General features: G+C 44.4%; 1 protein-coding gene across 2 annotated transcripts in view; it reads left to right on the forward strand.

Moving 5' to 3' along the window:
• GK5 (glycerol kinase 5 (putative)) overlaps positions 1-25,284 on the forward strand; it is a 63,809-nt gene that overhangs the window by 11,675 nt on the left and 26,850 nt on the right. For both annotated transcript variants that reach the window (XM_019532987.1, XM_019532986.1), the window contains exons 5-11: positions 211-342; positions 4,161-4,236; positions 5,453-5,514; positions 5,597-5,670; positions 6,045-6,105; positions 7,488-7,614; positions 21,259-21,363. In XM_019532987.1, the coding sequence (XP_019388532.1) occupies positions 211-342; positions 4,161-4,236; positions 5,453-5,514; positions 5,597-5,670; positions 6,045-6,105; positions 7,488-7,614; positions 21,259-21,363 (637 nt within the window). The remainder of the gene's footprint in view (positions 1-210; positions 343-4,160; positions 4,237-5,452; positions 5,515-5,596; positions 5,671-6,044; positions 6,106-7,487; positions 7,615-21,258; positions 21,364-25,284) is intronic.

The following is a 25,284-nucleotide window of genomic DNA, read 5'->3' on the forward strand; positions in this document are numbered from 1 at the left end:
TAATGCAACTCTTTTTCTCAATCCTAGATCTAAAATTCTTTCTGCTAGAATTTACTAGGAGTTTGAATCCTCACCCCTCCTAAGGACAGTCTCATCATTTTCTATGGTGGATTTATGTACATGATCTTTAAATGACATTCAACCATAGTATTTAAATAGAGAAAACCAATTATTTTAATTAAATAACTTTTTTTGCTCCTTTTGGAACAGGTGCTTCATATTATTTTTACAATGCTTCATTTTTTGACTCGGAGTACTCGATATTTAGCTGCAAGTTTGTTTACTTTCTCAACACATCACAGCTCTTTGAAACTGTCCTGGATTTTCCAAAACATAACTGAGGTAAGAATACTATAGGAGGAGAAGGTAACAGATCTCAGTGCATAATAGTGACTTGTTTATTTTGTTTTCCTATCTTAAAAAAATGGAGTATGAGTCTGTTTCACTTAGGTATAATTTAATATATATATGTGGTGCCACTGTTAATTTGTGATCTATTTCATATTTGTCGATGTGTGTATATGATATAATCTTTGCTTCTGATTTGTGCAAATATGTGGGCATATAATTTTACTGATGTAAGTAGTCCAGCAAAACTCAAACGTATTCATATAACAAGTTGAACTTTCTGACTTATTCCCGTTAATGTTAAGAGAGCTGTTCCTCTTCAGTGTGGCCAAAGGCTGCCCACCACACAGATTATATGCTCTGGAGGCAGGCCTCTGGGATTTTTCTCTGCCCCCTGCCATAGGCAGTGCTCGTGGTGGTGTATGGCCCCCCTGTGATTTCATCTCACCACACAGGCTGTTCCCTGCCTCACAGGTGCCATGCTGCCCCCTCCGGGACCTTTCCCGTGCGTGACCATGGTGGCTACAGGGACATGTAGCGAGTTGGACTGCCCTGTTGTATAACATTATTTGATTGTACTTTTCTTTAAAGTATAAAGAAAACTTTGCAACAAAGTTATTGTATAACAATCAAGGAATATTTATATTTTATCTTGCACTACTGTGTTTCCAGTCCAACATAAAGCATGTCAAAATGAATAACTTAATACTTACCGAACAAGGGCTACTGTTTACCCCACTTTTATTTAATTTTAAGTGTCTGATTAATATTATGTAAATGTAAACGTGGGCATTTGTTTAACATCATACATTGCTTGCATCACATTTTTATAGTATGTTAATTCATTTTGTCTTTGATTCAGTCCTTTTCTTTTCCATTTTACTTACTTCATTCATCTTTGCATTTCTTTTTACTTAATTTCACCCTGTTTAGTTTCACGATTTTTTTTGAGAAAGAGAATTTGGGTGTGTTTGTTTTTTACAATGATCAAAGAAGACCGGAGAGAATTTTCTAAAAATCTGTTCAAAACCTTTAATTGAAGGATATGGGAGTCCTGAATCTTTAATAGGAGACCTTTTTCTTCACACAGCTTCCTTAATTTTTGGTTTTAAAAAAATCAAAACACAAAAATAAAAATGAAAATCCTAAGCAAAACTCAAAAGTGCCATCTAAAAATATTTTCCCCCTCAATTAGGTTCTACTTGTATTGGTCTGTTTTGCTTCCTGCTAGCTTTCATTGTGCATTGTGTCAGTAGAAATAAAATAGCCAAAACCTAAATTTCTAATTTTAAAGAAAAATAGAGAAGATAACATTTTCAGACTTGTACATCATGAAGAAGCTGAAAAGTATAGCTCTATTTGCTACCTTTGACAAAGGTATTTTTGTTAGGTGTTTGTATTATTGCTTTTATATTTTTTTCATATCTACCAGACTTTTTCCTTTTATCAGCACTTATTGGAATCATCAAAGGTTAGGGTTGGAAGGGACCTCAGGAGGTCATCTAGTCCAACCCCCTGCTCAAAGCAGGACCAGCCTCAACTAGATCATCCCAGCTAACGCTTCGTCTAGCCAGGTCATAAAAACCTCCAAGGATGGAGATTCCACCACTGCTCTGGGTAACTTGTTCCACTGGTTTAGTACCCTCCTAGTGAGAAAAATTCTTTCTAATATCTAACCTAAACTTCCCTTGCTGCAACTTGAGACTGTTGCTCTTTGTTCTGTCATCTGCCACCACTGAGAATAATCTAGCTCCATCCTTTTTCAAACCTCACATCAGGTAGTTGAAGGTTGCTAATAAATCCCCTCTATCTCCTCTTCTCTAGACTAAATAGGCCCAGTTCCCTCAGTCTTTCCTCATAAGGCACATTTCCCAGCCCCCTCACCATTTTTATTGTTGTCTGCTAGACTCTCTCTAATTTGTCCACATCCTTTCTGTAGTGCGGGATCCAAAACTGAACATGGTACTCCAGATGAGGCTTCACCAGTGCTAAATAGAGGGGAATAATCACTTCCCTTGACCTACTGGCAGCACACCTACCAATGCAGCCCAGTATGCTGTTAGCCTTCTTGGTAACAAGGGCACACTGCTGACTCATATTTATCTTATTGTCCACTGTAACCCCCAGGTCCTTTTCTGAAAAGCTGCTGCCGAGCCAGTCAGCCCCCAACCTGTACTGGCATGAGATTGTTGTGTCCCAAGTGCATGATTTTGCACTTGTCCTTGTTGTACCTCATGAGATTTCTTTTGGCCCAATCCTCCAATTTGTCTAGGTCACTCTGAATCCTAGCCCTATCCCCTGGCATATTTAATGCTTTCCCCAGCTTGGTGTCATCTGCAGACTTGCTGAGGGTGCACTCCATCTCATCTTCCAGGTTGTTGATGAAGACATTGAACAAAACCAAACCCTGGGGGACTCCACTTGATACCGGCTGCCAACTAGACATCGAGCCATTGATTGCTACCCTCTGAGCCAGATGCTCCAGCCAGTTATCTATCTACCTTACAGTCCATTCATTCAGCCCATTCTTCCTTAGCTTGCCTGTGAGAAAGTTGTGGGAGACGGTGTCAAAAGCCTTCCTAAAATCAAGGTACATCACATCCACCAGTCTCCCTGCATCCACAGAGCCAGTCATCTCATTATAGAAGGCAGTTAGGTTGGTCAGGCATGACTTGTCCTTGGTAAATCCATGCTGACTGTTCCTAATCCCCCCCTTCTCCAAGTGCTTAGAAATAGAAATAGATTCCTTGAGGATCTTCTCCATGATTTTTACAGGGACTGAGGTGAGGCTGACTGGGCTGTAGTTCCCTGGATCCTCCTTTTTTCCCTTCTTAAATATGGGCACTATGTTTGCCCTTTTTCAAGCACCCAGGATCTCTCCTGATTGCAATGAGTTTTCAAAGATAATGGTCAATGGCTCTGCAGTCACATCAGCCAGCTCCCTCAGTACTCTCAGGTGTATCCCATCCAGCCCCATGGACCTGTATACGTCCAGCTTTTCTAAATAGTCCCTAACCTGTTTTTTCACCACTGAGGGCTTCTTACCTCCTCAAACTGTTCTGCCGGGTGCAGTAGTCTGGGATCTGATTTTGCCTGTGAAGACTAAGGTGAAGAAGGCATTGAGCACTTTAGCCTTTTCTGCATCCTCTGTCACAAGGTTGCCTCCCACATTCAGTAAGGGATGTATGTTTTCCCTGATTGTTACTGACATATGTGTCTAAACCCTTCTTGTTCCCTTTAACATCCCTTGCTAGTTGCAATTCCAATTGCACTTTGGCCTTCCTGACTTCATCCCTGCATGCCCAAGCAATACTCCTATATTCTTCCCAAGTTGTTTGTCCAAATTTCCACTTCTTATAAGCTTCCTTTTTGTGATTTAGTTTACTGAAGAGTTCCCAGCTAAACCAAGCTAGTCTTCTGCCATACTTGCAATTCTTGATTCCTTCTCTTCACTAACTTTGACTTTGAAAATATCTAGGTTTACCCTTTCTAGGGCTTTGTTTGATTTCCCCTATTAATTCAACTTTTTGAGAAAGGTTGATTAAGGTTGGTAGCCCTAGACATGAGATGGCATATACACCACAGAAAGAGCTGTTTGGATGGGGGACAGCACACTGACCTACAAAATAAAATTTATACAAGAGCTTCCAGTGACCAATCCACCCTTCCTAGAAGAAATATTGGCAATTGTAGAATTTTCTGGAGACACTTGTAGTATTATTACTCAATTAAATATTTGGAGAAGGGTAAGGAAAAGAGAGAATGCATTCCTCTCTATATATTATACAGAATTTTTTTGTTTTGCTTTTCAGGTACACCAAGCTGCCAAAGAAAATAACTGCTGCTTTGGAACAATTGACACTTGGCTATTATATAAACTCACCAAAGGTGAACATGTCAAGTATTAGTTAAATATAAATAAAAATACCTGGAATCTGAACAGAGGTGTTCAATTCATGCACCTGACCTTATTCCCAAAAATCTAACTTTTCTATAGGGGTGACAGATACTCTTCTGTACAAGGACTATTCTCTAACTATTTATGAATACTACATACTGCTCTGCTTTTTGAATGAATATCGTAGATTAACTTAATAGGGACAGTCTGGAAGTATGGGGATAGCCTGAAAGAAATGAATGGTTCAAGATGGTCGCCTCACAAATAATTGAGAGTTAAATGGCAATGCCAGAACTAGAAATAAAAAGCTTAGTAACAGGGTTTGAATTAGGGGGGAAGCTTGTGGGGGCAAATCCCCCCTCTCCCCCCATAAGAAACAAGCCCCCCTGTAAGACTTGAAAATCATAATCTGGGGAGCCTATGATTTTATTAGGGCATTGTGATGGGCAACCAAATTTTTTAGGCAGACCACCTCAAGAGTCCAAGTATAATTTGAACCCTGCTTATGAACATGAAGGAATAAAGAATTATACCTAGGTTTAAAAAGTGATGAACTCATGAGAGGGTGGTGACAGTTGTTGGGAAAACCAGACTGACGCATTAGGGGTTTCTGAAGAAGTTAAGGCTGCCTAGATTACCATCAGTGGGTGGTAAAACCAATCTGTTAAAACATTTTGTCTCTGAAAGCTTGGTTTTTACTTGTGAAATAAATTCTGATTTGTTTTAAGAAGGCTCTCTGGTCATTGTTTACCACTAATCACAGACTTCCCAGAAGGAAAGAACTCCAAGTCCCCAAACTCAGGCAGACTTGCAGGGTAAGAATGGCTGATATTCAGGATAATCCAGGGTCCTGGTCTCATAGGGCAGAATTGCAATATTCAATCCTAAAATAATAGGAAAAATGGAGACCTGCTGACCCCCAGGAGCTGTACATAGAAGAGACTACAAAGGGATCAGGAATGCAATAGGCCTAGAATTATGACGTGGTAATCAAGCTGGATGTGGTTATGAAGCTTCTGAAGGGTTCCATGCAGACAATGTAAGGACATGAGGACAATTGCAGGATGTGGCCATGACAATAGACCTAATCCCTTATAAACTTTTGATATTTTAATGCCTTAAAATTGATGAATTTAGATATAGTACATAGATTTGCTTCTATTGACTCTAAATTTCAGGCATTTAAAACTTTTAATTTAATTATAGGTTCTGTGTATGCTACAGATTATTCAAATGCCAGTTCTACAGGGCTGTTTGATCCTTTTACGGTAAGTATCTTTTGAAATAACACTTATTGTCCTTTATTCTGTCAGATTAATTCATATTTTTACTCTCTTTCTGTTATTTCAGAGGAGCTGGAGTTCTGGTTTTTGCAAATTATTGTCCATCCCAATGTCTATATATCCTCCAGTGAAGGACACAAGGTAAAATGAAGACATAATCTGAAAGAAGTATGTGACACATAATTCAATAAATTATTTCTAGAAAAATATTACAAAAAATTGTGTAGGTACTTAAAACGTTTTATCAAAGTTAAGTCAAAAATAAATTTAATTATAAATATGTGCAGCTGCATATTTTCATTTCTAAATTCAAATGTGTGAATTCCTAAATTCAAAATTTTGTATTTTAGTCTTCCAATAAAATATATTTTAAATAGTTTAATGATTTAAAAAAATAATTACTGATAGTTGATTAAAGGGACTCTTCATTGTATGCTGAAGACTCATCCTTTCTTTCTTGTCTGTGATTTAAAAAATGGTGATTTCAGTGCAATGACTTGAACATTTATTTTCAGTTGCAGTTTTGGCTCAGTTGACCCTGAAATATTTGGGGTGCCTATTCCAATAATGGCATTGGTGAGTATAAATCTTTTATGCCTTTTGTAATTAGTTAGCTTCTGTTACTGTTCATTTATCATATGGTGTACTCTATGATTTCTAAGGCTCTCTTATTCTAGGGTTGGTTGCAGAATTTTGTTCCAAAATCTTACCTTTCATTTTGGGGGAGATAAAATATTTCTAACCTTTTGTAATTGTGGGAGAGACCATCTAGAGAAGACTAGAGAAGACTAATTTTGTGGTTAAGCCCTGAACTAGAGAGTAAAGGAACTGGGTTCTGTTCTATGTACTAACAGTGGCTGGGATTTTTTCTTACTTTTGACCAGTCTTCTAACTTTTGACTTGCCTGCATGACTGGGGCTGGTTTCCATGGGGACCCCAGCAGCCACCAAGCTCTTATAGCATGCAGCCAGGGTTTCTTTGGAGACCGGCCCCAACAGCACTTGCAGGTTGGGGAGCTGCTCCAGGGCCGAGCTGGGATCTTGCAGTAGTGACAGCATGGTCTGAAGCTGGGTCAGAGCTGTGACCTGCAATCTGCATACTCCAGGCAAGGGCATGCAGGGAGTGGATCATGGCTCTGCCCTGTCTCTGTACCATGCTGCAAGGAGCTGGGGCAGAGCCGCAGTCTGCCACCTGCATGCCCCTGCCCTGAGAACGCAGTCTTCAGATTGCAGTTTTGCCCTAGCTCCAGACCACACTGTCGCTGCTGCAAGATCCTGGTCCGGCCCCAGAACAGCTCTCTGCCCTGCTGCGTACCTTGCTAGTGCTTTTGGGTCTGGTCTCCACAGTAACTCTGGCTCCACACTGTCACAGGGCGGTGTTGCTGGGGTCTCTGTGGAAACTGGCACCAGCCACGTGGGCAGGGGCTGCTGGGAAATGGATTCCCTTGGTGGCTGGATACAGCCTGCAACCCGGACTTTGCCCACCCCTGCAATCTCTCTCTTGTGTACAGTGGGGAAAAATTGAAAGACACAGGCATCTATTTAATTTTAAGTTACCTTAATATTGAATTATAGCATGCTGATTGTATTCATATTCATATTTAGTTCTATTAAAAACCTATATGTTAAAATATGTTTTAACTTATTTTAAGTTGTCGCAGAATGTCCAGTGTGCTGCTAGCTATTCTAATGGGTGAGAGCACTACTGAAATAACAATGTGATGAAAGATGACAGACTTTGATGGTTATTGTTAAAATAACCTTTCAAAGAAACTGAAGGGAAAAAGCAAACAAACTGTGTGGAGAAAAGTGTTGTAGTCTGTTATTGTCTTGTTTAGTTCTTTTGTGTACATTGTAAACTATGAGCCATTTGTATTGGAGAACATAGAGGAAAATCTTGTGCTTTAAAAATCCAGCTGGAGTTTGGGCTAGTAATTTGTACTTATTTTTTTATTGCAGGTGGCAGATCAGCAATCAGCCACCTTTGGAGAATGCTGCTTTCATCCAGGAGATGTTAAATTGACCATGGGAACAGGTACCTTTTGGAATGTTAATACAGGGAGCCAACTTCACGCACCTCGGGGAGGTAAGCTGATGACATTTTAAATAGCTTTAAATTATTTGACACTTTGAAGGTTGTCTACAGTGAATGGTAAAATATATTATTATTGCTTTTGGATATACAAAAGCAGACTGACAGGCATTTTAATGATGAGTTTGTGAGCTTTTAATTATAATTTAAAAATGCAGATGTCTACCCAAGAAGATACTCAGAACACTGGTGAACTTGTATGTTTGATATCACAGACTTTAAGGAAAAGATATGTGGGCTAGGATTTCAAATAAAAAAAAGGAAGCTAGTCACATCACCAGTTGTCCATCCCTCATTGAACTTCTGATTGTAGCACAGCTTACAAGTCTTTGTCATGTGACAGTTCTTTCCTTTGTCCACTAATTTTTTGTAACCCATACCAGAGATGTCCAAATCCTTTTTGGAAATTCCATCTTGTGCCATGATCCTATATTCTCTTTTGCCATACAGAGCAGAGTTTTAGAATTCAATTTCTGTATTGTGAGACAACTTGGCCCTGAGGCAGAAGTTACTGTAGCATGCCAATAAGTATGGTTTTGGAGGGTGAAAATTACTGCAGTTCACTATTGCACGTGGCTGTACAGAGAGAAGCTGGAAGACTTTTTGGGATTCACCTAGACCTGAAAGGAGGACCTGCTGGAGGATGTAGATGGTGGGAAGCAATCTGATAAAACTGATTTGAAAGTATATAGCAGATTTGTATGGCACAATGCATGCTGCTATTGCCATCTTAATTCCAATCATACTCAAGTAGGAAAACTATCTGTGCGTGCCTCATCATTAGGGATCCTGTTTTTTTTCTGATTAAAAAAATCCAAAATTATGTGGTTTAAGAAGTCTCAAACTCTGTGGTTCAAAACTCCAAATCCTCTGTTTTCTTCAATTAAAATGAAATGACACTATGTATCTATATACACAGTCGCCAATTGCCCATCAAGAATGACAGGGGGTGAGGGGGGGAAGGGATGGAGTGCCGCCACCCACCAGCCTGTGTTGCTGCTGCTCTGCCTCTGGCTCTGTGAGCTCGCCCCGTTTGGCTTTGTCTGTCCCCCACTGTTCCACCCCATGAAGCTGCCGCCTCCCAGGCGTGGAGGAGCAGGGGAAGCTTGCATGTGGCAGCCACAGCCGTCACCCGTGTTGCTGCCGCTCCCTCCCTGCTGTTCTCAGGGCCCAGCAGCGGTGGGGTGCCACCACTGTGCCCTGCCCTTCCTATTCCTGCTTCCCTCCCCACCTCCTCCCTGCCACCTCCCCCTCCCTGCCAGATTTTGTCGGGGCCTGGCAGTGGCAAGGCCAGAGCTGGGGGGTAAGACTAGCACTGTGCTGCCAGCACCCCATGCTGCTGCCTCCCAGGAGCAGGCGGGGAGAAGCTTGCACAACTGTCCCCTCCGTCCCCCTTGGCCAGTACCCCCTGCTGCTGCTGTGTGCAGGGGCAGGGGTGAGGCCAGCACCTTGCCCCTCTGCTTCGTCAGCTTTGTCCCCCTGCTTCGCCACTCTGTCACTGCCTTCTGTCTGGAACACTGTTGGAGCACTCTGGTTGTTTCAGACAACCAGTCAGAGTACGAATAAAGTGTTACAATCAGACCAAAGCTGTTGTGTGTGTATATAGAAGTGTGGATACGTGTGTGTGTGCGTGTGTATATGTGTGTGTATGTGTATATATAACACACACACACAAACGTATGTGTATGTGTATATATAACACCTATATATTTTGGCATTTGCTTTTGTTTTTTTTTATCATGGAAAATCAGAGTTTGCTCGCCCCCTTCATTTACCAGGACACAGGTCCAACTGAGGCTGTCCCCCCGCTGTTTTGTGGTGCTGAGCAACCCTGATAAGTCAGTGCCCTGCCCTTGCCCATACCAGTGCCCCTGATTGTCAAGCCACAGTCTTCCACCCCTCTCGCCGTGCTGGCCCCTCACTCCTGAGCCACAGCGCCCAGCTGCCAGGGCTACGGAACCTGGTGGCTGCATCCTGCCTGGTCCTTGCCCCGTAGACACCAGCCACAGCTTGCAACCTAGTGGGGAGGACCCATTGTGAGAGGGTGGAGCAGGATGGCAAGACTCATTGCTGCCACTGCCAGGACCCCTGTGTCAGCCATGCTGCTAGAAGCGTGAGGAATAGCAGACTGGCGGATGGAGGTCTGCTCTACCCTTGTCTCCTCCTGTTGCCCTAAGAACCATCTGGTTCTCTTCCCAAACAGAGCAAGAGGAAACAGTGGGTTTGATGTTGCCTTAAAGTATGCTTCATTCCCTCCAAGTGAGGGCCCATTCATTCCCTCCAAATGAGGACCCATTTAACTCTTTAATAAATCAATTTTATTGAGTATTATAACGTATTAACTCCAACCATGTATATAGATATAATCTTAGCAAGCAAGTGATTGTATATTATCAGTCCTAATAATACACATCTTGAGAGCTGGCCAGGCATCTCAGCGGGCTGGGAAGATCAGATGTCTTCAGTTCTCAGGCATCATTAGGGTGAGGGAAAGGGGAAGAGGGGGAGGGGAGGAAAGGGGAACTTCCTTTGTTCATGTGGTCATATTTATAGTCCTTTAGTCACGTAGCTACCAATTAAGCCAATTTTCTGTTTTTCATCAACAACTTGGGTTACATCTTCACTTTATCATTGTTTTCCCCTCTTGTTGGTACCAGAAATTATCGGCTTCAGATCTGGGTGGAATGTTCCATTACAAACCCTTTTATCCATAAGAAGTCTTTATCATCAGACTCTTGCAGAAAAATAAGCTACATCAGACCCTTTTTTTCTGTAGAAACCAAGTTCCACAATAACTTAGCCTGTGGCATATGCTAGCTTTGCAAATGCACTTTAGTCCACTTAGGTCAAAGCTGCTAGGCCTGGTAGGCCTAAGGGACCATTTCAGTGCTGTCAAATGTCAAGAGGCTGAACTGTCTCTACACTCCTGCTGCTAGCTGCTCATGCCCCAGGCTGCCACCAGATTGCCTCCTATTCTGCCTGTCCTCCAGCATAGAGCCATGGCCCAGAACATGAGCAGATGGTGGCAGGAGAAAGTGAGGGCAGCATGCTGCCACACTGCGGTCCATTACTCTTTGCACTGCTGCTTATGGAGCTGGTGTGAAGGTCCTCATGGAAGCAGTGATGGCAAAGTATTTTGCTGCTTTCTCTGTCACTGCAATTGTGGGAGGGAGGGGGATGGATTTTAAGACAACCTTCCAGTAATTAAATTTGATACATGGAAAATTATAACAAATTTATAATTTTCCATATATAGAATCTAATTATTGGGTTGGGGTCGTCTTAAATTCAGTTTTGTCCTGGATTTGGGTAAATATGGTATGTGAAAAGCTTTAAAGCAAGATGGTGCTGCCTTTAAAAGACTTGTATGGCAGTGTCAGATATTATATACGAGTTCTTTTATGTCCCACACAACCTCTGCCCTGATAGAAATGTCTTTTCCCATGGACCAGATCCTGAATACTGATGGATAATACTGATCAATAATAAATTCTCATAACTGGGAAGTGCCCCAGTAAGAAATGCAAGCCCCAGTGATGCTTTATGTACTTACACTCATGCCATATTTTGCAGTTCTAAAGAATAATTAATTTGTGTTGTTTTATGGATTACTGACACGGGTTGGGGTTTTGAATTTCCTGTTCCAGTTATTTTTTTAACCTGTTGTGTGAAGGGACTGCTAATGCACAAGAGGCATTTTGTCCCTGATGAATTTTATGGATTGTGGTCAGTAAGATTTGTTTTGTTTGCTGAGTTATGTATTGATTTGTTTGCGTCTTCCCCTATTAGCCCCCTGGGGTAATAGGGTGTCTGTTTAAGAGGTCTTGGTGATTAGCTGCTTTGTTTTTATACATAACACCAGCCAATTGCCAGTCAAGAATGACGGGGGGAGGGTAGCAGGTGGGAATGGAGCCCCGTGCCCCCATCCCCACCAGTCTGGGCCCATTCCCGACTTCCCTCCTGCTGCTTGGGGTGCGGACCTGCTCCCTACCCTCCCAGCTGCAGCAGCAGGGGGATGGGAGGAGTAGGCCTGGGCCCAATGTGGGGGAGGGCCAGCCCTCAGGGTGGGGAGAGGCCAGGCGGCCATGACGTGGGGGCGTGGAGCAGTGGACCCAGGCTGACCCAGCGATGGTGGGGGGGACAGGACGAGCGGGCTTGGGGCTGATGTGGGGGATGTGGGAGAAGTGGGCCTGGGCCTGAGGGGGGGGGAGGAGGCACACTCCTCCCCTCCCCTGCTGCTGCCACGTTGGGCTGGGCCTGCTGTTCCTCCCCCCGCCATCGGCACAGCAAACTGGCTTCTCGAGCCCGATCCACCTCTACAACCCCGCATCAGACCTGGGCCCACTCCTCCTCTCCCCCCCGCGCCATGTTGGGCCTGCTCCTCTGACCATCCCACCATGTCAGGCCCATTCCCCCCTTCCACTTGGAGTCTGGGACCACTCCCCCATTTTCTGCTGCAACAGCAGGAGGAAGGCAGGAACATGAGCAGGCCCATTCCTCCCTTCCCCACCACCGCAGCTGGCCCAGGCCTGCTACCCACCGACACCAGGGCTGGGGCCACTCCCCCCACCTGCCGCTTGGGGTCCAGGCCCACTCCAGGAGCAACGTATAGGGGGTGCACGCAAGTGAACATGCACCTGCTGAGTGTGGTGGTGCATCCCCCTTGGTTGGCACTCGCCATCCCACCCCCGCCTCCAACAGCGCCTTTGGCATCTGTGGGAGCTCCCCTGCTTACCGCCACCGTGTTCCCCAGGCTGCCAGGGGCACGTGCTGTTCATGCCCTCTACCCTGCGGTGCTGCCGGCTCAAAGGAGCAGGGTGGGGGGTGAAGACAGCTTCTTCCCCCCCTACAGCGGGTCTACTCCTCCCCTCACCACCACTGTGTCAGCCCTGCAGGCAGGGACAATGGAAGTGGGGAGGAGCTGGCCGAGGCCAGTGCCAGTGGCCTCACCCCCCCCACCCAGTGGCATCCTAACCCCACCCTGCACTGCTGCCGCCATTACCTCCAAGGAGTGTGGGGGGAGGGGCACGCTCCATTGTCGCCACCGGAAGGAGCAGGGGCAGGGCTAGTGCTGTTGGTCCAAGGACCTGCCCCCTGCCCCTGCTGTGTCCCTTGTGTCCTCACCATCATGGCTCACAGGCTTCCACCTGTCCAAATGCTTCTTTGCGCTCTGATTGGTTGTCAGCCAGTCAGAGTGCGAATAAAGCGTTACAGACACACAGACAGATGTAGGCTTTTATAATATTAAAAGAATACTGAAATACAGTATGAGTGATTGATGCACACACTCACCAAGAATGGAATCTATCGGCAGTGTGCTGACATAGCCAGGCACTCCAGGCACGGGGTAGTAACAACTTTCAGTTGCCTCTGCAATCGCAACTGCAATTGTGATTGCGCAGCTCCCAGCAGCAGCCACTTTTCTGCGCTTGCCATGTTTTTTCCACCCTTGTTATATGCCACTGGTATATACCATTGCACGTGTGATTGGATTAATCTTAGATACCAGTGTCTGGAACTATATTTTAACGCCCTAAGCCCTTGCAACCACTGTAACAGATGGTATAAGAGGCAGAGTAGCCTTAGTAAGAAGACACTGCCTGTGGCTGTGGGATGGAATCCTGCAATATTTGCATCTATCTGAACTTAAAATATTATTTGTTAGCTACTGGTGTTATAATTTCTAATATACAGCTAGATGACACATAAGGTAGTTTAAGGAAAAAATCAATAAATGTTTCCTTGAGGGAAAAAGAATACAGATGGGGCTCCTCTCTCTCTGCCGCTTTTGTACATAAGGCCAAGATCTTCCCAGCCATTTGGCAGCACATGTTATCAATTACAGTTCCAGGTGACATCTCTGCTTAGGTGATAGAAATAGGATAGCATGTTGCTCAATATCTCAGGCTTTTTTGAAGTGCACACTCAAATAGAAAGAGAACAGGCTAAAATTGCATCTACTAGAGTTTTTGATGCAGAAGTCTTCACATCAGACAAACCAGTTGACAGTCTACTTTCTGCTGGTCAGTTGCACTCCTGTGAGCCACAAAAAAATCAAACCCAAAAGACTCTTCTAAAATGTGCTCTTTTGTGGCTTCTTCCTTGACACAGGGCAGAGACCAGAGGAAGAGATCCATCAACAGCCAGGAACAATGTAATTCTCTCACTTACCAGGAGGCAAGATCTAAATTAGTGTTGATGATTGATTGCTGCCTTTGGTAAATGTCATATTGCCTCCGTACTGACTATAAGACAAAATGCACATGCACCAAGGAAACCGATGCACCAAGTACATCCAGTAACATGGATAAAATCCTGTTTGACTTTCCTAGGTCATGTACCAACATGTGTGTGTGCAACATGCCACAGCAAGGGTGGCTTAGATGGTTTTATCAGCCTCACAGACAGTAAGGAGTGGATGGTGTATACTCTCCCTTGTCTCTTTCCAGAAGAATTTTTTTTAAATCTTTGGACTACTGCAATGGCACCCAACCTTCTGGCCCCGTGGGCTGGATGAGTGGCACAGGGTTTGTCCATGGGCTGGATCCTATGCAGAATCAGCACATGGGGTTGATCTGTGAGTGTGATCCAGCATTCTGGCCTGATCCCATATGTACCTCGATCTGATCATGTGTCACTGCTGTCTGGTGTGCAGGGCCACGTTATCCAGCTCATAGACACCGCCCCCCCCCCCCCATGCCTGGAAATGTGGCAGCAGGGGAGTGACAGTTATTTTTTATACCAGTCCCCTGCTACCAAATTTCTGGATATTTGGGGAGGCCCGTGGTCTAAATGAAAGCTCTGTGGACCATGTCTGGCCTCTGGGGCAAGAGTTGAGCACCCCTAGACTAGTGGATGCAACCACAATGAGTATATATAGTTTTCACCTCCTTCAAAATTGTACTGCACTAGCAGTACAGCTCTCTCCCTGATGAGGCAGGCACTACATTAGTAGGCAAAGAGGAGCTCTGTTGCCCCTCCCTCTTCCGTGCCTTCAGAACGTTCCAGTCTACAGAGATCTCTCTGAGAATTGCAAGTGTTCCCTTGAACGTTTGATTTGCCAGACCCAGTTCCCACAGATAGGGGGCTCAAGAAACTTGAAGTAGCCCACCTGGCCTTATCGGCCATTGCGGGGGGGTGTTGGCTGGGAAAGGCAGCAGGTGTCTTATTTAAGTACACCTGTGGCAACTAACTACAGACTATTAAGCTCTCATACTCTTGAGTGTGGCTGTTGTTTGGCTTCTTGTTTGTGAGCTCTAACTCCTTGGCTTTAGATCCCTAGCTTGTGTGTGGCTTGATTCTGAGCTCAGACCCACAGGCCTCGATCAGGTCTAACTGCTGGGCAGAAATGTGTATGCACTCATTATATTGAAGAGGGTGCCTGAATAGATTTATTTGAAATATGCCATGACAATGAATTCCAGATGTTTTGTACAAGAGGATGTGGGAGCCCCAGATCCCCCTTCCATATTTTTCTTACTCTGTGGTGGCTGGACTACTTGTATGTATTTCATGAGGTATCCATGAGCCTCAGAGCTCTTGGATCTTTGGAGATTATTATTCTGATAGCTGCAGGTTGGGCTGTGCAGACAGGTCCAGACTTTGGCCTCCACTATTAACTTACCTGTTTTGCCTGCTATCATGGAGTGTTCTCCAAGTTGTTGGTAGCTTGGGAACACTGTGGCCTTGTCTGGTTTCTGAGAGATCCAGCAAAGTCAGCCCAAGTGTGGTGTCTAGGGCAAGGGCAAGGTCCAGGCCTCTTTTCACTTTGAGACCTCAGCCTTTCTGTATTTCACCTTCCCTGGTACTTCATGGCCCTGACTCAAGGAGCTACTAGCATCCAGTTCTGCTTCTGTGAGAGGGACTTTATTTCTTGTTGAAGAGACTGAGTTCAACCCAAAGTTCCAATTAGCAATTCAGACAGTTTCTTTTACTAATGACATTTATTGAGGCAAAGGCCACCCAGCCAGAGGTGCTCTGTCCAAACCCACCGAGAGCTAAGCAGTTCCTCTGTCCCCAATCCAGTTTGCAGAGCCCGGCCCTGAAGGTACTTCACTGTTGCCATTCCAGTCTCTCCAGCTCTCCAAAGCTTCAAAACTCCTAGCCTGTTCTCTGATTCTGGGCTGTCTTGCATGGAGCTGACGACCCATAGTTAATACTGTCCTCTCCATTGTTATGTTCCAATTCCCCCTTGATCTTTCCTCACCCTTCAGGGTGTGTCATCTATGTGCCACTTATGTCATTAAGGCTGTTAAGACTTGGTAGGTGCTGTAGATCCATTTGTACTGTCCTGTCCTGGCACTTAGCAGGGATTCAATTAACTCTTCTTTTCCCATATGCTAGTATTATAGGTAAACTGGGTCACAGCATCATAACAACATGAACAGTTTAACATAGAAATGTTACAATAAACTGCACATCCCTATCCCAGAACAATGGCCAGAGTTTCAATCTAGACATGGTCACAAGAGCTGACAGCTCTGGTGCTTGATGGCTGCTATATATAGAGTTCACCTACTGAACAGAAGTCATTGTGTTTCATAGTAGGAAGTCATTCAAGCAACAAAGCTATTCTCTGATTAATTTGTATTGGAACATTAGTTTGTGATGGCAAGCTTGTATTCATCTTGCTGATGTAGGTTGACCATACATCCTGGTTTAGCCAGGATGGTCCCTGATTTCAGAGGCTGGTCCTGGATGGCTGGTGAGAATTAAAATGAGCATCCTGGAAATGCAGGAAAGAGGGATGCAGTCCAGTGGGTAGGTCAAGTAGCATGGTGCACCAGGCAGGCATGGCTTCTGCCTGCCTGCTCAGTGCACATGCCACCCCAAACCCATTTCTACCTGCATGGAGGTGGGAACAGTGGGGAGTCCCAGATTTCCCACATTCTCCCATATGGTTGCCCTATGCTGATGCAGTCTGCTAAGTCAGTGTTTCCCAACCAGTGTGCTGCGGCATAAGGGTGTGCCGTCAGAAGTGAATGGGTGTGCCATGGAATTTTGCCATGGCAATGAGCTACAATAGGTATGAGCATGGGGAATACCTTAACAAGTGTGCCGCGGAAAATTTTTATTAATGTAAGTGTACCTCAGGCTGGAAGAGGTTGGGAAACACTGTGCTTAGTTCATTTAAGGTGCACCCAGTTCATTGCTCGTGGTGTTTTCAGGCTGTGATGGCCAGGGCCATACAACACGGTGCTGTAGTGGACTGACCCACACTTTTCTGCTAGTAAAATCTCTATGTGGTGCTGACCAGTTTAATAGGACTTCCATCTTATCCTATGGTTACCTACTCCTTCCACTATCTTTCTATGAAAACAATATTCCTGATGTTTATATCTTCAGTCAAAATAATAGGGGAAATACTGGCCTTTTTGATATTTACCCCTCCACTCCACTCATACATTTTTCTACAAGGATATGGTCACTCTGTGGCTTTGTCCTAAATCACTGTTTAAAGTTGCTTCAAACATTCATATTTAACCAATCCATTCACCTTCCGGTCTTTCTAAATCTTGCTCTTTGCCAGCTAAAGCAAAACTATGCTGGATAAATCCAGAATACTGGATACTGTCAGAGAGCTTCCCTAGAAAGACCAGATTGAGGAGAGCCTCATGAATGCTGTTTGGATTTGGACTATAAATGAGAAATCCATCAGCTTCCTTGAAGAAACTTGGACTGATTTTGGTCTTGGACTGTATACATATGTTATAATCTGTCAGAAATGGGGTCCACTTTTCTCAGCCTCATTAGTCTCAAGGCATCCCTCATTAGACTCGAGTCATCTCTCAGAAAATGCCAACTTCTAGCTTTCACTGGGTTTTTTTGATCAGGGAAAAATAATAGAGTACTTCAGAATGTTTTGACACTATCGATTTCTGTTTGAAATCTGAAGGTTTATCTTGTGTATCGTGTAGATCAGTGATGCTCAACCTGTTGGCCCTTTGGGCTGGATGAGTGGTGCAGGGCTGGTCCACAGTTCAGATTGAGCCACACGTGCCAGGATCAGGCTCTGAGTCCTGGCACAGTTCTCTCCCTACCCCATGCAGCAGGATTGGGTCCCAGAGGCACCACCCACTTCTACCTCTGCATGCTGGGCTTGGGCCCCAGGGGTTTGTCACTGACCCCTTCCACCCACATGTACTGGAATTGGACCCCAAAGGCCCTTCACTGCTTCCTTCCACTCCCCCTCCCTCGCCCCCTGTACACCGGGACAATCTTCCCTCTAAGGTTTAGCAGTCTGTGAGCGCGCCGCTTTGGTCTGTTCCTGAATTGGTCTTGCCTCCCCCTTTTGGCACGCTGAGCAATTTATTCTCACAACATTATTTGGGAGAAAAGATTCTTGAAATACTAAACTATACATATTATATATTTTATTTTTTTTTAATTAAGAGAAACCAAATGGTCTCCCTCAGAGAACATGCTGTAATATGGTCTCCTCCCTGTATTTCTTACCATGATTTCCTGCCTTAAACTGTTGTATGCTATTAAACAGTAGCTGCGTTGCATCACAGAGGTGGCCGCTTTTCAGTGATGAGCAAAGTGATTTGTGGTTTCATTAATATAACATTCCATTGTAAATGCTGTGAAGTTAGGAAATGAAGATGTGAAGGGCTTTATAACAACATTACGCTCAGTCACAGTGCACAGCCTGTATCTTGTATGCTGTACATTCAATAACAGATATATTGAGGCACAACGGATACTGAAAACAAAATGTAATACAAATACGTTATATGGTGTGGTGGAGTTAATGCTAGGATGAGGTCCTTATCTTTGCTAGGCTCTCATAATGATGGTGTCAGGGCTCGGGGCGAAGCTCGCCTGAAGGGGCTGGGGAGCGGAGCATTTACCAGAGCCAGGGGAGTCCGCACAGTGCCCAGTCCAGCCCCTGTCCCCACCCCTGCCTTGCCTCGGGGAGGAGCTGCTGCCCACCCTGCTGTCTCTCCCTGTGGGCATGTCGGCACAGTGAGGAGTGGAGCGAAGCTGAGTGGTAACTTACTGCCAGTCCCAGTGCCTCTGCCGCGTTCCGGGTTTCTAGGAAGCTGCAGCCCAGGTTCTTTCCGGGCAGGTACACAGCATTACAAAACTACTGTGCAGCAAGATTTTTTTTTTTTTGTGCGCAGCTATGCATGCGCTCACCTTAGAGGGAACCTTGCACCAGGATCAGGTCCTGTGGCCCAACGCTGCCCTCATGAGCCAGGTTTGGGCCCTTGGGCCTGGCACCACCCACACCTGGTCCTGCACATTGTGGTTGTGTGCCTGGTCCAGTGCATAGGGCCAAGGTTCCACATGGGTCTGGAAATCTGGCAGCAAGGAAGGATGCTATGGTCTCTCCACCACTGAATTTCCAGACCTGTGGGGAGCCTCATGGGCTCCATGACACAGTGCTGCAGGCCAGAATTTAAGCACTCCTAGTGTAGGTGTAGGTGTTTGCCAACCTAAAAGTGCTAATATTGCACAGAACTCTTGAAAGGCTCCTGTGGGCTGTTTTCTGTGCACCCCTGTTCTAGATAGAATCTAGGGATTATTTATAAGAAAAAGAACTGAGAGGCAGTTGAGGTTGTTCTTCTATCTTTGGCTTTGATGACTGCTAGACTTACAGGATGCAGGTGCAACTGCAACTGACACTGCTGTTGAGACAGAATCTGATCTTGTGTATTGAATGAATGCTCGTAGCACTACTTAAAGAGCTAGGGTTAATGGTTCTGCACTCCTTCAGGCATCCAATATCTTGCATAACTCCTTCACTGAAGTCAGTTGCAGGGACTTGCCATAGGAAAGGTCTTCGTTTAACCTGCAGAATTGAGTTAACAGCTTCTTAACTGAGTGGGTCCCTTTTTTTCTCTGTCGCAAGCTGTCAAAAAGTAGTCCTTAAATTGGGTATGAAATTGCTGTCTCAGATGATAATTTGTCAGTTCCTTCTGGTTCTTCACCTATTTTTCTCTTCCATACTGAAGTCTAAAATGAGAGATTTAACTCTCCAGTTTCTCCTTCACTAGCATAACTAAGGTAGGGTAACCAGGACAGGAGCTATGGGTGCTGACCTGGTGGGATGGGGAATTACAACTGCTGCCGTAGCCACACAGCTGCACTGGCAGGATGGCAGGAGCCGGGAGTCACTACTGCCTTCATGGAGCAGCTCTTCAAGGGATCTATTTTGAAGTACCTTTTAGAGAACAAGATGATTGGGAACAGTCAGCATTGATTCACCCAGAGCAAGTCATGCCTGACCAACCTGATTGCCTTCTGTATTAAAGTGACGGGTTCTGTGGATCAGAGGAGGGCAGTTGATGCTATATACTTTGACTTCAGCAAGGCTTTTGACACAGGCATGCTTCCACAGTGTTCTCATTAACAAACTAAGGAAATAAAGACTAGATGACAGCACTGTAAAGTGGAGTCATAACATGGTATTCAGCAAGTAGCCATCAGTGGCTCAGTGTATTGGTATTCAACATCTCCTTTAAGGATTTGGACCAGGGGTGGCCAACCTGCAGAATGTGTGCCACAGGTGGCATGGGCAGCCTGTGTGTGGCACATGGCAGACTGGGGAGGGGACAAACAATACAGCAGCAGATAGGGCAGGGAGCAAAAAGCAGAAAAGCAGACTGGGCAGGTAGCACAGGACAAGAAGCAGAAAGCACAGCAGAAGATTGGGTAGGGGCACAGGGCAGGGAAGAGAAAGCAGAGCAGCCAATAGCACTGAGGGAGGCATGGCTTGACAAAAAGGTTGGTCTCCACTGGACACTGGGAGTAAGTGTACACTAAGCAAATTTGCAGATAACACCAAATCAGGTAGAGTTGCTGTTTGGTTTTCCACATTGTAGTGCAAATGTATTTTCAAATATTTATTTCATACAGGCAAACAGCGTAGGCATAGTGCTTTGAATAGCTGGCAGGAGCCACTCTGAGAACAAGGATGTCCAAATTATGAGACTCAACATTTCTGTTTTTTATATTCATACTGGAAATGAATTGTCAAAAATACATATTAACACTCTTTCATTCTCTTCCATGAATGAGACTTGTATTTCTAAACTGGGATTGCTAGGTATTTGGGGGTTTTTGTTTCAGTATCCATATATTCCCCATCTGGAGGCTTGAGCCTATTTATTTACATTATTTACAATAGACCACAAGGTATAGATTAGCCAACAGTGTGCTGTGGTAGCCAAAAAGGTCAACAGGATCCTTTAGGAGCCATTGGGGAAAACTGGACTGTTTTAAAATCATTAAAATAAAATTAGTACTTGGAATAAATGTGTACACTTAACTGTATGTCTCCAGGGATTTTTTTTTTTTAAATTCTAGGAACCTTTATACCTTGTCTACAGCCTTCATGAGCTGTCAGACAAGTCTTCTTTTGATGATGTTTTTAGTGTTATTCATTATTAAATATATTGAGTTTAGTTTACATTGCATTTCTTTATTAAAATAAACTAATATGCATAATCTGGTATACTATCCCACTCTTAATTTTTTATCATATTTTCCTTTAATGTACCACAAAAATTTGAATTTATAGTAGCAACACTTTTAATTTGAACTTTGTGAAGAAAGTAGATAAAAGTATGGGTTTTTTAAATCTCTGAAGGCAGATAATGAGTTTTGTACTCTTTCATGAAAAATTTTAAGGTCTGTATTCATTGATTGGATGGAAGATTGGAAAAGAAGTTGTTTACTTAACAGAAGGCAATGGATCAGACACAGGCTCTACCATAAAATGGGCTCAGGGGCTAGGTAAGTGGCTTTTTAATTTTAAAGTATTATAAAATAAATTGGCTAGTAAGAGACCATTTTACAGGGTTGTGTTCATGCTAGCAGGTTTGGCTTATTATTATTAACAGGTTGGCAGTATAGTTGCTTGTTGGACAGTCCCAATGATAGCAATTCCACATCTTCACTGCTGATACTGATTTTGTAGCTACACTAATTTCACCTACATTTTTCCTGCTGGAAAATGTTGGAGTGTAGACCTATTTGATTCAAGTGGCTAATGAGAAGGATTGATTCCAGATCTTCTTGGAACTCTCCTTTTTGGCCTTTTCTATGCGATCCTGGTTCTGCCATCAGAGTTTTTGCCATGGGGAAGCTGCCACAGCACAAACACATCCACATGGCTCCACTCAGCAGATGTGCTGGCAGGGTGCAGATTGCAACCTTATAAGCATAGCTGCTGAAGGGACAACAGCAGCCAACACAAGGTGAGCATGTTTACCCTCTGCTGGCCTCTGGACAGTGATAAATGTCTCCTTTCTTTCAAAAGTTGTTGTTGCCTTGCCAGTAGAATGAAAAGATTCTGTTGCTAAAACTGTGTTCTATAGATCAGACCTTCTGTATTAGTACATTGCTAGTTTGGTTTTGCCTAATCATCTTTTTATTTGGACCATTGTTGGTCAGCCTTTTTAGGCTCAAGGCACCCCTCCAGAACTTCTCTGAGAGCCACTGTTGTATTACCTCAGTTTATCTGTTTAAATAGATAAATCTAATGTGGTCCTGGAGCAGCACCTTGGAGATAAATACATAGAACAGTGATTCTCAACCAGCTGTGTTTCTATGCTGCAGTATCGCTGCTGATGTTGTTATGGTCAGGTAAAACTGCCCTATGCACCTCTGTTTCCAGGAGGCAAATGTGGAGCCAGACAGGGAAGCAGTTCACAGCCACAGTCACTTCCTAGTCCAGTTCCTCATGGAAACAGACATGTAGAGCTGTTTCACCTGGCTGTAGTGGCACAAGTGCTGGCATCATGGTACCCCTGAAAGGGTCTTGCAGCATGCCAGTTGAGAATCACTCTGTTGAACTGAATAAGCTCAGTGCTTTTAATCTGTCTTCTTATAGTCTCTGATATGTACATCTTTATGACCTGTGTAATTTATAATCTTTCATTTCTTTTCTTGGAACATGTTATCACTTCGTGTCACCTAAACATTTCAACCAGTCTTGTCTTTTTTAAATGCATGATACCCCAAATTGAATAGAATAATGTAAATGAGGCCAAATTAGTGCTTAGTAGAAAAGAGACCAGACTAGAATTTTCAGTTGTAACTGAAGTTAGCTGATTGCCAGTTTGGTTTAGTTAATTATAGGGATTCTACAGGCATTTGTTCTAAGGCAAAAATGTTTATTTATAACATCTCAACTTAGATTTGGCTGACTTTTTAAAATGAGCCAAGTGTTTAGGATGTACCATTATAAGCTTTGGAGAGACCACCAATCGTACAAATTCGTTAAGTATGCAGTAGCAAAGTACTGAGAGTATAGTTAAAAAAAAGAATCGAGTCTATTCATTACAGGGTAACTATTGTAATAGGCTTGTGGCCACATGCACTGTTAGCTTTTCCTAGGGTTCTTCAATAGAATATTGAAAATGTAGGAACGTTTGCAAGTGACTAAGGTCATTATAGGAGAGTAGCAGCTTTGTTAGGATTAAGATGGAGAGCTCCTTAATATTTTAAAGAGCCACTTTTCTGAATGTCCTAAAATTTATGTATTTACTTGGATGCTTTGAAATATGATTAACTTCATAAATGGAATTTAAGGTAATGTTAGTCAGCTTAATTTGGAATTAGCTAGTGGCAAAGCAATAGGACAGTAAGGCAGTCAGAGTAGCAAAGAGCAACAGCTGTGCATGGGAGAGAATCACCTGATCAAGAGGCACCACTCCAGGGAACCGCTCCAGGGAATGTAAAAGCCAGCACCCGGAGAGTGGAAAAGAGGGCCAGTGCCCTAGAGGGGCCAAGCTCTCAGCGGGGAGGAGCTGCCTGAGAAATGCTGGCAGGCATTAAATGCCCTGGAGGCAGGGAGATGAGACACACCTCCCATCCCACAGGATGGCTGCCCAAATGTTAGTTTGTTTATCCCAAGGTGGGGGAGGTTTTCTTTTAAAGTGATAGCCTGCCTTTTTCTTCTTAACATTTAGTTATCTAGAGCAGTGGTCTCCAAACTTTTTTTGACCGTGCTATCAGTAAAAAAAATTTTGAACACGCACCCCCAATATATGTATATTTATATAAATTTAAATAGAAGTTCTAATATTTTCTTCCTGCACCCCAGTGGATCGTCTTGTGCACCCCCTGGGGTGCTTGCACCCCTCTTTGGAGACCACTGATCTAGAGCAGGAAGATTGTGTTAAAACAGTAGCTTGCCTTTATGCTATAGTTTATACTGGTAGACCCAGAACGGCTACAAGGGATAAGGAAGAAGATGCTGGAGGAGCACAAACCACAGGGGTGCCTGAAGGACTTGAGCTACAGTAGTGCCCAGAGGATAAGTGCAGTTTTGAGCCCTGCCAAGGGTCAGAGCTCAAAATGTAAAGAGGCAGAAGCCAGAATGGTGAAAGTCTAATCCTGGAAAGGCAGTTGAGGTAGCCTGAAACCGGGAAGGCCAGGGCCATTGCCCAAGAGGGATGAAACCAGGGCCCAGGGTCTGGAGCCCAAGAGGGGTGAGACAGGCTGGTGTCCATAAGCAGCGGATTTAGGCCCAAATAGGGAGAGGGGGCAGAGGGTGGGAAAGCTGAGGCCCCAACAAAAGCGTGGAGGCCTGAGGAGGCCTGACATGGTACTGGGGCCAAGGTGCCCCAATGAAGTGAATAGCCAGTAATATCTGTGAGGCATGAGTGTGGCTATAGGGGTGGACGGAGGCCATGAATAGCGCTTAAGGCAACCTGTGTCTTGGAGCATGGCTCAGGCTAGGATAGCCCACTGAGCACTTAAGGGCTGGACTGGAGGCAGCAGGGTCTGGGAGGGACCTGCCAGCTGAAACAGGTTGAGAGAAGAGGAAGGGTACCCTAGGAACCAGAGCAGGGTGGGAGCCACCTGGCCACCCGGGGACATCACAGCTGTCCCTGCGGCTCGGTCCCATCACAGGTAGTATATTCCACTGCCTTTGAGTATGTGTGGGTTGGGAGAAAAGAAAAAGGGAGGAGGACAGCTAGTGCAGGGTACTACTGGACTGGGTTTTTTTATGAACTTATGAGTCAGATGTATTACTTAGCACTTTTGGTTGCTCTGAGGAGAAATGGAGGTGGATTAGGAGACAGTGGAGATATTACATAGATAACAAAAACTTCTTCCAACATATAAAGAAAGAACAGGGAAAGAAAAGAGGCTGCTATTCAGCACAGATCATATTCAACTGAGAGCAACCTACAAGTACCATCAATGTCCCAAGTCCACTTGGTGAAAAAGCATGAGAATTTGTTTTCAGCTGTCACGCCTCAATTCTGACACTTTCTCCCTGTTGAGGCCCACCAGAGTCCAGGCCTGAACATAGTTTGGACTAGATTTTCCTATTTGGACAGGCATTTTAGCAGACAATTTCTGTTGAGGGTTTTCTATTGATGTTCTAGTTACCTTTTAAGTTATGTTCTCTTGTTCATTCTTCTGTTATGCAAGTTATTCTATTCTATTATTGCAAGCTGCCCATGGCCTTTGTTGGGAAGGATGGCCTATAAATTGAATCAATAAATAAATAATAAGGGCCAGGAGACTGTGGGTCAGGAGTGAGGGACCCCAATAGGGTGGGGGTCTGTGGCTTAGAAGTGAGGGACAGTGGCATGGGGAGGGGCAGAACACCACCATATCAGGGCTGCTCAGTGCAGGGGGGGGCAGCTGTAGCTCTGTGTGTGTGTGTGTGTGTGTGTGTGTGTGTGTGTGTGTGTG

The sequence above is a fragment of the Crocodylus porosus genome, unplaced genomic scaffold, assembly GCF_001723895.1.
Source record: "Crocodylus porosus isolate Cpor-Errol unplaced genomic scaffold, CroPor_comp1, whole genome shotgun sequence".
Lineage (NCBI taxonomy): Eukaryota > Metazoa > Chordata > Crocodylia > Crocodylidae > Crocodylus > Crocodylus porosus.